The sequence below is a fragment of the Antennarius striatus genome, chromosome 24 (genome assembly GCF_040054535.1).
Source record: "Antennarius striatus isolate MH-2024 chromosome 24, ASM4005453v1, whole genome shotgun sequence".
NCBI lineage: Eukaryota > Metazoa > Chordata > Actinopteri > Lophiiformes > Antennariidae > Antennarius > Antennarius striatus.
This window is the reverse complement of record NC_090799.1, coordinates 2,270,911-2,288,267: the sequence shown is the minus strand read 5'-3', so window position 1 is coordinate 2,288,267 and position 17,357 is coordinate 2,270,911. Positions and strand designations below refer to the sequence as shown.

The window sequence follows — 17,357 nt, the reverse complement described above, 5'->3', positions numbered from 1 at the left end:
CACCTTAGCTTTATCTCATGATCTGATATTAAAAGACCAAAGTCTTGTTTCTATGCAGTAAACTGGAAACTGGAGGAGACTAAATGTGTCTCAGATCAGCTTTTAGTTCACGTCCTGTTAGCTACATTTATAATTAAATGCAATATTTATCAAATCATTTCAGACCTCAGTGCTTAAAGAGTTTAACATACAGGCCTCATAAAAGTAGACTAGAAGTATCTATGAAATCCACTGCAAATATCAAGTTTTTTCTTTCTGTGAGCTGCTGAGCTGTGCCCTGACATTTTGTTTTAGAAACAAATCAATAATTTATCCAACATTTATTGGATTGATTTGATTAAAAACTTTGTTTGGAAAGTGGCTCAACTAAATCAGTCCAGTCTTTTTCAGCTCTTTGAATTCCTTTTGACATTTCCCACTAATCAACAATTAGTGTGTGTGTGTGTGTCTGGAAAAGTGTGTCAGCCCCGTGCAGGCTGAGAGGGTTCCTCCCCAAGTTAATGCAGTCACATACATAAAGATTAGGCGCCGCTGTGCAGCCGCCCCCTCCTTGCATATAAACCTATGACATTTATTATAACTCTGCTTTGGAGCTGCATGCTAATGACTCCTTTTTAATGCCACATTCAAATTAACAAAGTAAATAGAAGGGGGAAGAAAACTGTGAATAATTAGAAGCACCAATCGTAACAACTTTAAGGTAGAATTTCCTGCATTTTTAGGAAGTTATTAGAAAAATATCAGATGCAAGATTTTCACATGTTGACAGGTGTCAGATATTTGCAATTCCATTTGAAAATTTGGGGAGCCCATGAAGAAGGGTATCTGTACTACCAGTTTTTACCACTAGGGGGCTGGTACCATTTTATATCACCACAACACGGTTTTTTCTCACAATTATGAATGAAATTGGCTTCAAAAATAAATATGGTCTACATTGTCTTACCTAATTCTTTATATTAAGGGAATAAACAGGGAATAAAGGGAATGCGGCATCCGTACCCTCAGCAGACTAGAGTGGAAGCAGTATTAGCTGCTCCATTGTGAACCCAAAACCAAAGGCAGTATGAACTGCAGGGCTTTTACACACACTAACAAGGGATCAGAGAGGTCACGCATGACATGATGTGTTATTACTGTGGATGACATTGGCTGTACGAGTGCATCAGAGTATGGAGCGCTGGATTACGGCGCTGACAGACTACACTCTTGTGGATCCATAAGTGACTCAGATGTGACCTGCAGCTGAATCTTGAAAGGATAAGGGAACTGAGGCTTTACTGGATACTAAAAAAATTCAGATTGTTTAAAGAGAAACCAGTTTTCTCTGAGTATATGTTAGGTTTTATGAAACGCTAAAGAGATTTCAATTTTACTTTATATAGTAGTCATGTTGATCTTAGAAAGTCTCTGAAAATCTGTTCAAGGTTCTTCTGTGTGTTAGCTGCTGACTGCTGTTAGCTGGTTGTGGGTCACACACACACACACACACACACACACACACACACACACACACAGACAAGATTTTAGCAGAGTCACATCTCAGTCCTGACCTGTTTCCCCACCGGTTTGACTTTATGCAGATGATTCGCTGCTGTTCCATCCTCTGCTGCTGGGAAGCTGGACCAACATTAACTGCCCAGTATGTCACTTGTAGTGTTTATATGGACATGCTTTACTGCCTTTTGTCCATATATATTTATAGTAAATGCATTTGACATTCATAGGATGTGCATTCAGCCTTTCCCATACATTTATTTATTTATTTTTCCGAAGGAATTCCCCCCGAGGGAAGCGGTTAGAAGACGTATAGATTTGTGGATGAGTTCTACTGAACATGATGCGATTATTTTACAGATCATTTATCTTGAAACTCAGAATAAAGATGCAACGATATCCCCATAGAGACGGCATGTGACGGCCCCATCGTGGCTTCCTGTAATCCCAGCGCATTTCCTTGGATACATACGGGAGTTGAATGGTCAGCTGGGATATGAGCGTCTTCATGCATGCATTTGTGTGTGTGTGTGTGTGTGTGTGTGTGTGTGTGTGTGTGTGTGTTGCTTGGGCTGACAATGTAATGCATTTGTCATGCCATCCAGGCCAAGCAAGCATAAAAGCCCATTCTTCCTAATCGAAGCCCACTGGGTAATGTAGTAATACAGATGGGGCCTGTCATGCTTTTCTGAAGAAGCAAGACGAGGAGGAGGAAGATGAGCAACATGTACTGGAGGAAGAGGGAATCATCTGGACCCCACACACACACACGGGTCAAGGGCTTTTGCCATTTAGAAGTGGAAAATTGTGTTTATAGAAAAACAGGTAGGGGAAGCATGTGAGCTTTTCCCACAGTGATTATAAATTGGCTTTCTGTCCAGTCTGCTCTCCTTTTAAAAATAAGAGCAAAACAAGCTTCCTAATAGAAATAGCATCACATCAAAGGGGGAAGCGAGTCTTCTTAATGGCAGATTTTTCTTTTTTACCTGCGCAAGATCTAACAGGAATCTGCCACGGAATCATTTTTCGATGCACGTCAGGTCAGCCTGTGCTTCTGTGGTTTCTTTTAAAAGACTCACCTTCCCTTCCTGAAGTGAGGAGAAATAAAAGATTTAAGGGAAACTGGAACCGGGAGGAATGAAGTTTCTTTCTCCTGTATCTCGCCGGTAAATAAATCAAAACTGCGTGGGAAAAAAAGAGGGTGAAGCTGACTAATACCGGTGTAAAAACACACTTTAAGGGGATTCGTAGTGTCATCATCTACCATGATTACGCATTATGGTGTAAATTAGGGACAATTCCCTCCAGGTTGTCCCAGTTTCCACACGCTGCAGACCTGCCAAGCTGGAACAGATCAGCTTTCCACTCCATGCTTTCCTCTGCCGTGATCCTCTCCATTTTCACTGTAAGTGGGTCTCACAGGGGGGGGCAGTTGCTGTCACTTAGGTAATGTTTACCTCAGTCTGCTTTTGCCTCATTTCTCCAGTGTGCTTTGGGGTTTCCCCTGTGTGTGCACCTCCATCTTTTTTATTTTTATCCTCAATAATTTGCACATTATGATTGTGTATTGTCCTGTCAGCACTAGGTTTCCCCCAAACGGACAATAAAGATTTCATTCTCAGTCCGAATTTGGGCTTCATGCCAAAGCAATAGTGTCATAATAATCGTGTTGTGACTTGAAAATGATTTTTTTTTTTTTTTAAACTCCTCTACTGGTTTGCAGTGCTGCATTGGGGGTGAAATTGGCACCGAAAAAGCACCTGGGTGCAATTTTCCATTAACTAGCGCTTCTGCTTGGTAATGTTCTCAAATGAGATGGCCGTGTTTGTGTGGGAAGCACAGTGAAGGATCACGCCTTTATTGACTCCCACTGAGTAATGAGAGGTTGGGACAAGCAGTCCAAAATCCAGGGGCTGTTAAAAGGGATTGTGAATAGGAACGCGGCTTTTTATGCTGGGGGTGGGGGGGGGATCACCAGGAGCGGATTTTTACGAAGTACGACCCAAGCTAATGGGAACATCAGTCTTTGGGAGAAATGTGGAAATCATGATGGTGCATGAAGAAAAATGAACTCCTTTTCAGACAGGCAGGAGTGTTTGTACCAGATTTTATTACGACCCATCCAGCAAGGAAAAAAAAGTAGAGTTAGCCGGCATGTATGCGAAATTTTTCGACCTTTGGAATCAATACAGATGTCAGCCTGGAGATCTGTGGATCCATCTGTAGGCACAGCACAAGCTGAACCGCGGACAGGAGTCCATCTGCATTGTTGTCCGGTTTGTGAAGCAGAACATGTTTTTGGAACCGTATCAAAGCCTCCCAGCAGGGCCCTCCATACCCAAAAACTGTTTGCATCAGTAGCCCAGAACAGCAGGTCCCTGAGGACATAACGCGCAGATGCGCGCTCATAAATACACATTCTGCCATTTATATCAACATCACGCCGCAGAAAATCATACCACTGTGGGGAAAAAAAGCAGCGATTTACTAATATACGGTCCTCAATACCAATGAGGCATGACGAACAATTGAATTATATCGTGGTGAGTTCTTTTTTCCAACATGTGACTATTGGATATAATTTAATTACATGGGAAGAGCCATATGTTGAACTGAGGACGCTACAGCGTGTCAATCCGCCTACAGATTCCAATTAAAGTCTATTTCTGCAACTGCGGTGACTTTGTGTCGCATTTATTATTCGCTCTAACGTCATGTTTGCAGATTTGTGTTTTTCGCAGCAGCAACGTGCTTTACATTAATTCTGTGTCGACGTTCATGCGTGTCAGGTCAGAGGTCAAGCGCTCTATGTGAATGTAGCCTGGCTTCGGGGGGAAAATCATGCAAAACCTGAGGTTTTTGGGGGTTTTTTCTAGGCCTGCGGTGTTGAATGAGAGGTAGCACTAAAACAATAGAAATAGTCGTCGTTTAAGTGTGAAAAATAAGTGAAAACTTTAAAAAAAACTGAAAATGCATCTGTCGACAAATCCACATCACTTTTTTAAAAGCAATTTTTAATTAAGGTCCACCACAAATTACAACCCACCCCCACCCCCCACCACCCCCAAGCCTGCACAGCTCCAGCACCACACAAGAGCTCTCACAAACTCTAATTGCACTTAACCCTGTGACGAGTGCTGCAATTAAAGTGGCTCCACCTGCCTTTCACACAACCTCCTGAAAGAGGCCCTGCAGTGGTTGCATTATAAACGGATAACAGCGTTCACCTATGTGCGTCTCTTATGTGCTATCAAAGAAGTGAAGAGTGGCTCTTTTTAGCCACAGCTTCCTGTGGTGTGAGGAGTGTGAGAGGCTAATGGTGCATGGGAAATATTTTCCGAAACTTGTTCCGATGGATTTAAATGACATCATCAAATAGATTTCACTCCCCTTAGCCCGTTATTTAAAGGCTGGGGTTCAAATGGTTTTCACATATATCTTTAAGTAACTTCATACGTGAGCATTTTGTTCCTTTTGTTCCACCAGAAACACCCACAGCTCCTTTGTGTGTTTTAGTTTGTCGCAGCGTTTCTCTCAGCTGGTTCTAATGCTGCAGTCTGTACTTCTCCTACCCAATTCTGATGTTGTTGCCAAGCAAAAACTAGCCATGATCCAATGTACCACTGTTAATTGCCATGGTAACTGCTCCAGGAAGCAACAATGGAAGTTTCAAAAGGGCACGATCACATGGGCAGGTTGAGATGTACACGACACTCCGCTGTCGGGAAAACTCTGATGAATGGAAAATAAAATGGAATAACTGCGTGTATAAATTCCATGTGTGTGCCCCCCCCCCCTACAGTTTTGTGCAACCTGCGTCACTCACTCTCCGTCCTTCTGGTTCTTTCAGTGAAACCGACAGTCATCGATGTGGGCATATATGTCAACAGCATCGGGCCTGTGTCATCCATGGATATGGTGAGTTAAAGCGTTTTACCCTCTCCATGTTTGGCTATTGTCCGACATTACAGTCATCATGCATGAACGCTGCCATTACTCACGCTGCATTCAGAGGTTATGTGGGCCGCCACAGCTGTGCCGCAGGAAGCCAAGAAAGGCAGGTGCGAATGCTTTTTGTTCAGATCCGATGGATCATCTCGGATTAAGCAAATGAGTTTAAAAACCCCAGAAGAATAACAGGAACGTCTGCTGTGAAAGCTCTTCCCTATTGACTTACATGTCTCAGAGTCAGCAGAACAAGTTTTTCTTTTAATTTGATTTAGTAACCCGTTCTTCTCGCGGCACCTTCCTACAAACAAAGAGTGACGGGAAGGAAAAATCATTTTGGAGTAACTTCAGAACCCGGGATCGATACGTATTTCAATATAAAATGTCTGATCAGAAGCTGTAAGAGTAGTTCTAAACTTGAAAGCTTGACGAGCTGTAATGGATAAATTCGTTCTTTTGTGAAGACGGGGAGCTTAAGACGTCTGTTTGGCCTTGAATTAAGTCAGACTAGAACAATGAAAAGAGCCCATTTAACAGCAGCTGGAAAATCCTCTCTCAAATCATCATAAATTTATTGCTTTGCAGACATTAAATGAGATAGACGCAATAATGAAAGCGTTTTATCTCTGAACTTGTTCCTGTTGCCTGACAGCATTTTAATATTTCCAGATACAGAAGCGGTTTAGTTTTTTTTTTAGTATGTTATTCGAGAGCGCTGCTTCTCATTTAAAATTACATTAAAAAAGAATAACACATGATTGCATGAACTGAAGTGCAGCAGTTAATGTCATTATTATTATTATTATTATTTACATTTATTATTATTACATCCACAGTCGGCGCAGTTTAAAACAAAATGGTATGAAATGGGGCCTGGCTTATTCCGATAAAACTTTTTGAATGCATTTTTTAAACGAGTGCAAACACACAGAGCTGCTGTATATTCTGATTAAGAATACAAAATAAATGCGTAAGAATAAATAAACATTCTATTACAAATTTATTACAAATGAATCAAGTTTAAAAATGATAATAAGCTATGTACTATACTAAAATAAATTGCAGCCAGAATAATAAAATAACAAAAATTGCGGCTAAATAACGGCAATACAAGTTTAGAGAACTCCCAATTAAAATGGTTGTCATGAAATTAAATTTGTTCCATGAGTATTGCCGTGTTGTGAGTCCACGTTGTGTGTGTTTCTGCACTCATTATCCAATCCGACACTCAGGGCAAATACTTTTAATTGTTTGACAGTTAAAGTTACAGTGTTTGTGTTGAAGGTCGCCCCCCCCCCCCACTCTGGAAAGCGAGCTTGGCATTTAATGAAGACAAAAAGTAACTATTATTGTGTTATTTTCTGATTGTTTCATTGCACACACACACACACACCTCCCCACAAACCCAGACGGATGTGAAGGTGTGAATTCAGATGAAGCACACAAACACAACACACACCTTCAAGCCCCTTTGATACGCCGTGACTCAGACAGGGAAGAAACGGGAGGGAGATAGCTAATCTAACCTGGTCGCTACGTTTTTAGCCTCCAGTCTGACCTCACATCCTGTGACAGGCTGATCCAGACAGTAAATGAAAGGCTGCTGAGGTTTAATTTAAACGTGATGGCTTCGTTCCCGGAGGATGCCGTGTATCATGTGGCTGCCCACAAAAGGCATCAGTCCACACACGCCTACAAAAGCTGATAAAATTGATATCCTTACAAAGTAAAGCCACCGGGAAGCTGGCATCAAATAGCAGGACTGTCTGCACCAGTAAACACCAGATTCCAGGTGAAGAGCTGGAGGGATATCTTCAAAAATCAACCAAAATGTGGAAAACTGACCAGACATAAGATTACACTCCACTAAATCGTTACTTCAGCGAAGCTGAAGTCGTAATTGCCATTGTAGATAAGAACCTTTATCCAGTTGGGTGATGTATTACGAATGGATGTAATCAATAACTTTCACGTCGCAGATGAAAAGCGGTTTTATTCGCTTGAGTATAAGCAGACAGAGGTGAATGTAAAAGAGCGTGTCATCTGCATAGCGACATATGGTAACTGTTTCGTGACTCAAATTCGGTATATGAGAGAGAAAGTCGTGAATAAGATTTGAAAACCATAATATCCTACAAGTAATATGGTGTAATACTTCCTTGTTGAAAAGGCATACAAATGCTTTTATTGTTGCTTTTCTTCCCATGAATGTTCAATCATGTATATAAGTTTCCATCATTCATAACGTCGACTTGGAATTAATTTTCTCGATGTCTTCTGACGGGACGGTGGGTTGAAGATCCAGTTTGTAGCATCTTGTCCACAAACTAGTGTTTGCGCTCAATGTGGGTTCTTTTCACCCGAGACTGTACCGCAGGTTTCCTGCAAAGGGAAACACGTTCTTTAAGCTTTTGGGAAAATTTCCCATGTCAAAGGTCAAAGTTTGTAATATAAATCTCCTCGAGGAGCCGGGACCAGACCGGCCAGCTCCTCTGGGAGAACCACAGCTTCCGAGATGCAATCAGTGGGGATGGTGCTGGTATTTTTCCCTCTGCAACACAAATACATCAGTATAATTTCCCCCTTGATGGTTACCCCTGACTTATTCAGTGCTCTCAGGGCCTCTCTGTGCCTCCCCCACTGGTGTGGCGGTCGGCGGTTGCCCAGACTTTATTTGGGAGGAGAAGCGGACCTCGCTGTGACAGTCTAGTGTTGTTATTCTAGTTCAAACGATTGTCTTCGCCCTGTCAGAGCCGATGGAGGCCGGTCAGTAGAATGTGAACCCCCCCCCCCACCCCTAGTCGCCGCCAGGACTGACTGGACTGGAATTAGCTCAAAGTCACTTATCTCTGTCTGACTGTGTTTTTCTTCCCCTCTCCACTTCTCAGCGGAGATTTCGCTGATGTCCATGAGAGAAGCGGCGATTCCTCCTGGTCTCGGCCTGGACTTTTTTTTTTTTTTTTTTTCTTCCCATCCTCCTAAATGACCACATCCACTCTTGCGCTGCATTGCTTGAGTGCAGTCCGTCGTTTTGCCGTCATTAGACCTCCATTTATCCTGTTGGCTCCCTTCCTATCTTTGTGTGTAACTTCCACATGAAAAAAAAAAAAAAAACAGGTCAAATCCCTGCGGCCTATCGGATCCGTCGCCGTGACGTCGTCGTCGGCGACCAAACTCCCAAGAACTTTCTCCCCACCCCTCCACCCTTGCTTAAGAACGAAACACATTATCTTTCCTCATTTGTCGTAACGGTAATGGACACTGGCTGGGATGATGCAATGCTAAATGAAGCTGATGGTAATTTAGGACATACTGTGATGAATGGTTGAGTGATTAAAAAGCATTAGTGGCATTAAAGTCAGGGCGAAAGAGACGGGCTATTACAGCCGGTGCTGGGGGAGTCAGATAACAGAGACGGTAAATTTGACCGACAAAGATGGAAACACTTTGACGTCTACACTATGTTCATGTCATCTACGCCCCAGCCGCCGCTGAGGGGGTGGCATCTTCATTTTGTCGTGCCGCTATGGAGCTCGTCGGCATATCAACCGCGGCGTGACAATTATTAGGACTACCTGTTCTGTGTAGGAAATTAACAGATTCCCTGAGAACAAGCCAGGATTTTCCACTGATTGTCAATCCCAATCCCACGTGTGAAGAAACACCAAAATTCAACACATTAAAAGCGACTTATCCTATGGAAAAGTGGTTTCCTCTCGGTTGCAATTTATTTTAAAATTATTTAGCAGACGGGCCCAGAGCCAGTTTATCTGGACCGCAGCCACCGCATGTCCTTGAAGCCATCGGCCAGAGATTAAAAATGCTTTCTTCAAACATCAGCGTAGACTCGGCGGACTCACACGTGTCAAAGCAGATCATTTTCACCTGCGTCGAAGTGTTGGCCGGCTCTCTGAGGCTCCATCGCAGCTCGGCCTTTCATCATATTCACCGAGAAAATATACAATTATCTATTTATGAACATGTTCAACTGGAAAAGCCTCAAGGCTTGATTGGTCATTTATCTCTTAGTGGCAAAATAAGGGTGAGATGATGTAAAGATGTCGACTCTCTTCCGAGGTGGAGTGACTGATGAGATTAGAGGTGACAAGTTGTGAAGGGAGCTGTTGGAACATTCCAGACGCTATGTGAGGACAGACTTGAGGAAAATATGTCTGATAATGAGGAGAACGCTCGCCTTTATATTTCCATACATGTTTTCACACAACAGTGTAGAAAACTGAAACCAAAGATGATCTATTAGACAACAAATACATAAACATTCTTTGTAATGACCAGCAGGGGGCGACGCAAAGAGGTCTCGAAAACTCCAATTCTCACCAGTTTTATTTTTTCAATTAAAATATTGCATAAAATATTTTAAGTCATCTTCAATTATGCTTAATGTACTTTTTTTTTTTTTTTAAATAGTGTAATTTACAGTAAAATGAGACAAGAAATTTTTACATCCAATCAGAGACAAGGCAACTCATGGTTTTGTCCCAGTGAGTTTGGCATGTCCAAATATGGATGTGTTCGAATCCAAAAAAAACCGCTTCCTCTGCATGGAAATGCATGACAGCAATCAAAACATTAATTAATGTTAAGAAATGTTTTATTTGGTGTAAATTATGCAAATCCGATGACTTTTTGTTCACTTTATTACAGACCACTTCAAATTCCACCATGTCGCCTTATAAATAATGAAGTCTTCTGTCATCCGCTCTCATTACCAACGTTATCTCGACTTTGTTTTTTTTTTTTTTTTGCATGAAACGCGTCTCTGCGCTTTTCGCCGAGCGTGACAGTCTGGACTCGCCTTCTGAGTGGGAGGGGATTGATGCCTCCATTACAGACAGCCATCTACATCAGTCCAGACAAATGTGTTTGTGTGAATAATCTTTGAAGAGATGTCAAACCCCAGCAAAGACTAAACACTCATGTTTGACAGATGCAATATTTCAAAGCATCAGCGTGTCTGTATAATGTGCGTGTGTGTGTGTGTGTGTGTGTGAGAGAGAGAGAGAGCTGTGTTTTGTATACACTCTTTGAAAATGCAGCAGAGTAAACATGATTACAGCCTGCGTCTCCTTCTTTTGTGCCTGAAAAATCAACAGAATTACAATTTATTTTTGTAATTGATTCCAGATTTAAGCACAATATTCCCCTCGTATTTTATCCTTTTATTTTGCTTTATTACAAGCTGTATATTGATGCTATTTTAACTTTTACATCGATCAGTCTTTTCATGTTTGTTTTTGTCATTATTGGCAGCTATCTTATTGTGGATAAGATAGCTGTGCTCCAGATAAAACACGCCGTGTATCTCTGATGATGTTTGTGATTTTGATTATTACTTTTATGCTTTTATTTTCTGCTTTGGACTCTCATCTGATGGAACATATTGAATACACCCTAATAACTATTCATGTTCTCCACTTGTCCACTCAATCAAGCTTGTCCTTTGCAAAGGTAAGCTAACTAAATTAGCGACGCTTGGGGGCCCCAGACATGTAGACCATGGAGCTCATTTCTCCATCCATCATTAACAGAAAAAAGTCAAACAGGGGGATGATGAGTCAGAGATGAAGAGGACATATTGTTGTTCTCATTGGTGCACCATCGATTCAGCTCAGCCCTTAGTCTGGCACAGAGCTCCTGCATCCATTAGTCAGCACGTGCATTTAAAAGATGTTATTAGCGATCCGCAACACGAAACAGGTCGCGGCTCTTCAGCCGTCATTATAGCAATTTGCTGCGATCGATGTGATGTCAATTCACTTTTTCATTTTTACGTTTAGCAGTGTCCACGCATCGACAGAGCAATCAGAGCTAATTATTTTGAAAGTCTCTTATTTTGAAAGCGTTTTATTATTTTTTTGTCTAAGAGCTTTTTTTTTTTTTTTGGAGCTGGTCGTCTGTAATTTAGATTTAATATAATTTTTTTTTTTTTTTCATCATGCAAAAATCAGTCGGGAAGAATTCCAAGACCACGTCGTTATCATCGGGTCAAACGTTTTATCCTTATGATCCTGGGAAATGAAGGACGTCCATCATTGATGTGCAGCTGCGGACCTGGACTCTGAAGAAGCAAATCGTCACTCCTGCAGACAAGGAATTCTTTCATTTAATTTGTTTTTCAATGCAAAATGAAACACTGGAAAGAAGAAGAAAACAATATATTAAAAGAAAGTTTTGGTTCTCATGGCAACATGGAAAAATACAAATATATTCAGAACATTTTGTGGCAGTTTGTGGTTAATTTCCCTGATTTGTGGATAAAAACATATTAATAAAATGTTTAAAGTAAACTTGAATACTGTGAGCAGACCCCGTCTTCCCAAATTGGTAGCTCTTTGAAATACTAGAGCTGGGGGGGGGGGGAATGCACATTTGAACTCATCGGTTTCTTTATTTCCTTTGATTTGAATAAGTAAAATGCAAATTAAATCCCATCTTGATAAAGAATAACGCCATCATCCTCGTTAGATCGAAAATGAACCAGAACTCCGAGTCTCTCCTTTTTGTTTTGGAATTCTATTTTATCACGTTTCGATCTGAAGCTTGAACTCTAAAACGGCGCCGCTGGATGACAGACGAGGTAAAACGTGGTCGTCTCAATCAGCGATGGGATGCTCCATATCCTGCAGCGCCACTTTTGTAATTAAGGTTGATATAACAGGTGTGCTTTTGCATAAAAATCTCGCTTAATGCGGCTTTGAAGCAACTTCCCTAATTCTAATTCATTTAAAAACATGGCTACCTCTTCAAATTGCAAGTACGGATGGGGGGGAGGGACAAAAAAAAAAAAATCAACACTTTAAGACAACTTGTTTATTTCCTGCTGCTGCTGGGCCGCTTATATCGAGTAAATAAAGCAGTAAAAGTTGTATTTAAATTCAAACATATGCTGTTTGATACTCAGGTTTGCTGCATCGTGTTAAAATGCGCTGCTGTGAGAGCTCAGATAAACAACATGTGAGAAACATCACAACAGAGAGGGAACCGGCTCTGAAAATGACCAAAACTTAATCCGCCTGAAGAGCATTTGAACGCCACACAGTGAGAACAGCTCGTGGGCACAAAGGCATCGTTTTGTGATGATACTCCACATCCCATAAGAGCTTGATCATGAATACGGTCCTTATGAACGTCCTTCAGTTGTTTTACTCGGTTGTAATTCACAACGTGACTCTTTCCTTCGCCTGTGAGGAAATAAACGACCTTCTAACTCTTTGGCGTTAATGTAGAATCTTTGAAAATCTGCTGAGAGGAATCAGGTGGAAACGTTTCTGCAATCTGAAGAGAATCTGTTGTTCATCCAAATGTCAAATATCACATTTAAATGCTTTTTAATGCAGTTTCATTGCGTGAAGATGTGCGCTCAGGTTGGGGCATCCCACGATGCTTTAATAAAGCCATGTTTAATTCTGAAGAATTAAAGGGCTTTATCAAGAGAAACCAAGTGCGAGCAGCGGCGTGATGTAATTAGAAAAGATCACACACACACACACACACACACACACACACACCTCTCCGCTTACGTAACAGTCACAGGTGACCTTTGTATGAAAGGGTGACACCTGTTGAAAAAGAGGCCACTCCGGAAATATCGCTCCTCTTGTCACATTTCTTTCTCGCTCTGGAGGGAAGTGCAACCTTTTCGGGTTTGACGTCAAATACTTTTCCTCTTTTTTTGTTTGTTTCATAATGTCTGTAAAGGGACGCTAAACGTTCTCCAGACGCTTCGAGACACGCTTTACGTACATTTTACTTCGCTCACGCTTTTTTCAGCTTTCTTATGTGGATTTAAACGTATGATTTCTATCTGACATTGAAAGCACAGGCCTCTTTTCCTATTTGAAATTTATTTTCTGATCGATCTGAATAAAACGTCTATTCAGCAACAGAAAAAACGGACTTTTTCACATAGCTTTACAGCCAATTGAACTCCATCTCTCTCTCCATCTCTGCATTTTTTTAAAACTTTTGCTGATGCGCGTCTTTCAAATTGACAAAGTTCAGGTTTAGTTCGGGGTTTATTCAGACATTGTTTTTGACCTTGCTTAGATTTGTCGTCGTAAAGCGTCCTTGGATTGGAGAAAGGCGCTGCAGAAATGTCATTATTATTATTAATATTATTAGAGAAATGTATTAAATGCGGTCAGAAAGTGTTTATCTTTCAAAGTCGAAGTCAACTGAAGACTTTATTGTGTAGAAATATTCATATATTAGTGGAATATCGGACAGTGTTGCAAAAAGAGTTTTTATCATCTCACAGAACTCGAATCGATATTTATCTCTTTATTAATTCTCACCTCCACCGACAAAAAGCCTCTAAATGTTTGACTGTTTTACAAAATCGTCCGCTTTAGACGTTCTCTGAAATAGTTGCAGAGTCGGTGTCCTCCTGAGGATGCTCCCCGATGAAATCCGAGCTATAAAAGCATTTTTAAAAAAAAGACAAAAGATACACACAAAAAATGTGTGCATCATATGTATGCAAGAGCACAACCTGCAGCTGCAGCCTTATGTAACCATGACATCATCTTACAGTCTCCATCAAATCTAATTGGGGACTAGTCTGAATATCGTATTGATTGGCTGACATCCACCAAAGATTTTGTTTGCACATCCGTCTCCATGACGACTTTTCCCTCTCATCTATCAGTTTTTATCATTTGCCCTTATCATTTTTCTCTCGCCCTCGTGAGAAACCAGATATCGTTCATTCTCACGTTCCCGTGTTTGTCTGTCCGCACCTCCAGAGAAATGTTTGTGAAACCGAAAACGGCGAAATTAATTATGAAAAATCCAACTCCTGTTCCTGATGGTGTGATTTTTTATTTTTTTTTTATTTTTTTTTTGTATACCAGATCCACACTAAAATCTCCCAGATATTACATTCCCATAACTTTTTCCATCTCAGACATCTCCTCCAGGCGTTGGTGAAATTACCATCACAAAGCCTAACAAGTAAAACACACAAATTCATGACTCAGGTGGTGCAGACCTCTCCTGACCGAGACGCTAATCTACAGGTGGAACCATCCGGAGCAGACCGGCCCCTCACCCGCCCACACCGGACCAACCAAACGCTCATTACGTATCATCCATCATGCATCATCAAACGAAAAAACCCCATTATGAATACTATAACAAACTGCACGTCTATAAATAGAAGAAAAATAAAAAAAGAGGGGTTTGTCTGTGTTCGGATGTGACTTTCAGTGGTTGCCTAGCAACTAAAAAGTGCAGCACACATTTTTTTTTTTGTGGTCTTGATGCGTGGCACACCTCACGGTTTCGGAAGATGGAAAACACGATCCATTACCAATGTGTCCAATTTTTTTTTAATTAATATGATTTATTTGTTATTGATTGATGCTGAAGCAGCTGAAGCCTTGCTTACACTCCTGTAAACTTTAGCATCACTTTAGAGCTCGAATCTACATCTAAATTAATCCTAAGAAACTTTTCTCACTCCTGCTGGTGCTGGTACCGCCGGACTGATCCAAGTCAGATGAGGGTGGGGGTGGGGGTTGGGGGGGCGCAGGTGTTGGTTCCACCTCAGGCCGGATGTTCGGTGAAGCAAACACAGCCGTCAGTTTTTCATTTTACGACGCTTCCTTCTCCACCAGACGACCAGGAAACAAGCAGCCACGCCAATCATTTCCTTTTGTTTATTCCAGTTTTTTTTTTTTAAATTTGATTCTGAGGCATGAAGGAGACAAAAGCGTGTTTGTGAAGCGACACACACACACACACACACACACACACACACACACACACACAGTCTTTTAAAATGCCAATCGTCTCCTCAGGTACAAAACACAGTTTTGTTTCTTCGAAAAATGTGACAGAAGTTCACGGCCACCCCCCAAAGCGGTGGTTGAACGGTGGCGTTTGTCATCGTCAACGTGAGGCTGCCTGTAGGACAGCGTTGCATTGTGGGTGAAGAATTCAAAACTGTAAATTTGAAATGTTTTTCACAGTGGATGCAGAATCAGACAGCATTGGAGAAATCAAACACTTCTTCCTCACAAGGAATTTAAAAAAATATAGTCCAGTCACCAGTTTACCAAGGTCTGGGAGATATAAATATTTCACTTATAAATATTTATTCCAACTATGCAGCATCAGTCTTGCCTGAAGAAACACATTAGTCAGTGATCTGTGCTTAAGTTCGAGATTCCTTTCACTTGGAGGCGAATGCTCGGCCGTATTTAGGACTCTCGCTGATTCCTCCTTAATCAGCAGTGAAGCAGGTCCATTATGAGGGAGGTTTAAAGAAGGAAGATCCACGGAGGGCTGGAGCGACTTTTGTGAAATTCATTAAGAAAACCAGCATCAGAGGAGAGGATACAACACCGTGTGACAAAAGTCTGATCATCATCAATATCCGATAATGTATCCATAGAAGTCTTTTCAGGGGTCAAAGGGCTTCAGGTTTAGCTTTGTGTTCAATTCAATTCAAAAAACTTTATTGGTTTCCCAAGGGGCAATTGAAGGCACACAAAGCACCATTGGTGCACAAAAAGGACATGCAGAGTGCAAATAGCAAAAACCAGACTTAATACCCAGAAAGACAACACTAATTTAATTTTAATTATAATTCAAGTTAATTTTATTTAATTTAACATTTTTAAAATATTTTTTTATAATTTTTTAAATACATTTTTCATTTTTTTTTTTCATTTTTTCAATAATTTTTTTCACTAACACTAAAATACACAATAGTTTTTGTGTATTCACGCCCCCAGATCCAACATCAGGTCCAGAGAGGTGACACCAGTTGTAAACAAGACATGTCTGATTCTAATCAACGCTCCTGTAGAAGTGCTTTAATTGTGGATTTGCTTCCCGAAACTTTCCGAGCAAAATTTCTGGTTCACTGACTGCAAAGATTCGCACTCTTGTGTTCAGGAGGAGTCTTTATTGAAGAGATAGGATATCTGCCCCCCTCGGGGAGACATGTTTTGGTACACGGATGTGGAAAAAAACGTGGCTGAGTGATGTCTGTAATTGGTGAGGAGCGATACTCCCATGCAAAAATGATGAGGGTTAGATAAGGAGGACTTTATTTGTTTTGACGCTGTTGGAGTCTGGCTTATTAATTTCAGCCAGACGTGTTTTGCTGTCAACATCATTCGGCTTTAATAATGGATTTTTATGTTATCAGATTCGGAGATGTATTTGCGTTCCCGAAGACAACAGGGCCAAAGCGGTTCTATTTTTTTATTTTTTTATTTTTTTCTTGGTCCTATGGATTTCTGCTGCTTGTTTGATGTGATTTAAAATATATAACTGGGAATAAAACAAAACGGGTTTATCTGTGAAACATTTCTCCGTCCCCGCCATCACCGTCACCTCTTTTGTAGCTGATGATGAATCAGATTTGCTAAAAAAAAACAAAACACACACACAACGCCATGATTCACTTTTGATCACATGACGGTTCCCTAGCACTCTTTGTACCTACCGCCCCGCTGTGAGAAACTTAGTAAGGGACAGGGGAGGGGGGGGTGGGACATAGTTTATCACATTCTGAATATTTTAAGGCATGAAATAAAATATTTATAGTCTAAATAATGAACTTGCTCCCAGTCCCACAGTTTTTGTGTTGAATTCTCCCAGTAGAGAATAAATACAAGTCACCCTTGATTAACTCACCCACAGGTCTGTGCTTCATTGTTTTTGTCGGTAGATGTGAGTAATGGACTTCCTCTTTAACACCCTCATGCTCTGACTTTGAAGTAGATTCCCTTGTGAGAATAATGGAGGCTTCCGTAGTTAATTTCCGTCAAGATATCTCCCCAACACTCGGTTTCATTGTTTTGCATAATGTCCATGAATAATGGACCTGCTCCAGTGCCTTGTCTTGTAGGTGTAGTCCTCAAAAGGCCATTTGGGGA

General features: G+C 41.0%; 1 protein-coding gene across 1 annotated transcript in view; it reads left to right on the top strand.

Annotated features, from left to right (window-relative positions):
• The first annotated feature begins 5,337 nt into the window (after positions 1-5,337).
• Positions 5,338-17,357, top strand: part of LOC137591655 (gamma-aminobutyric acid receptor subunit gamma-3-like) — a 34,685-nt gene continuing 22,665 nt past the window's right edge. The window contains exon 1 of the mRNA XM_068309793.1: positions 5,338-5,415. Within this exon, the coding sequence (XP_068165894.1) occupies positions 5,407-5,415 (9 nt within the window). The 5' untranslated portion in view covers positions 5,338-5,406. The remainder of the gene's footprint in view (positions 5,416-17,357) is intronic.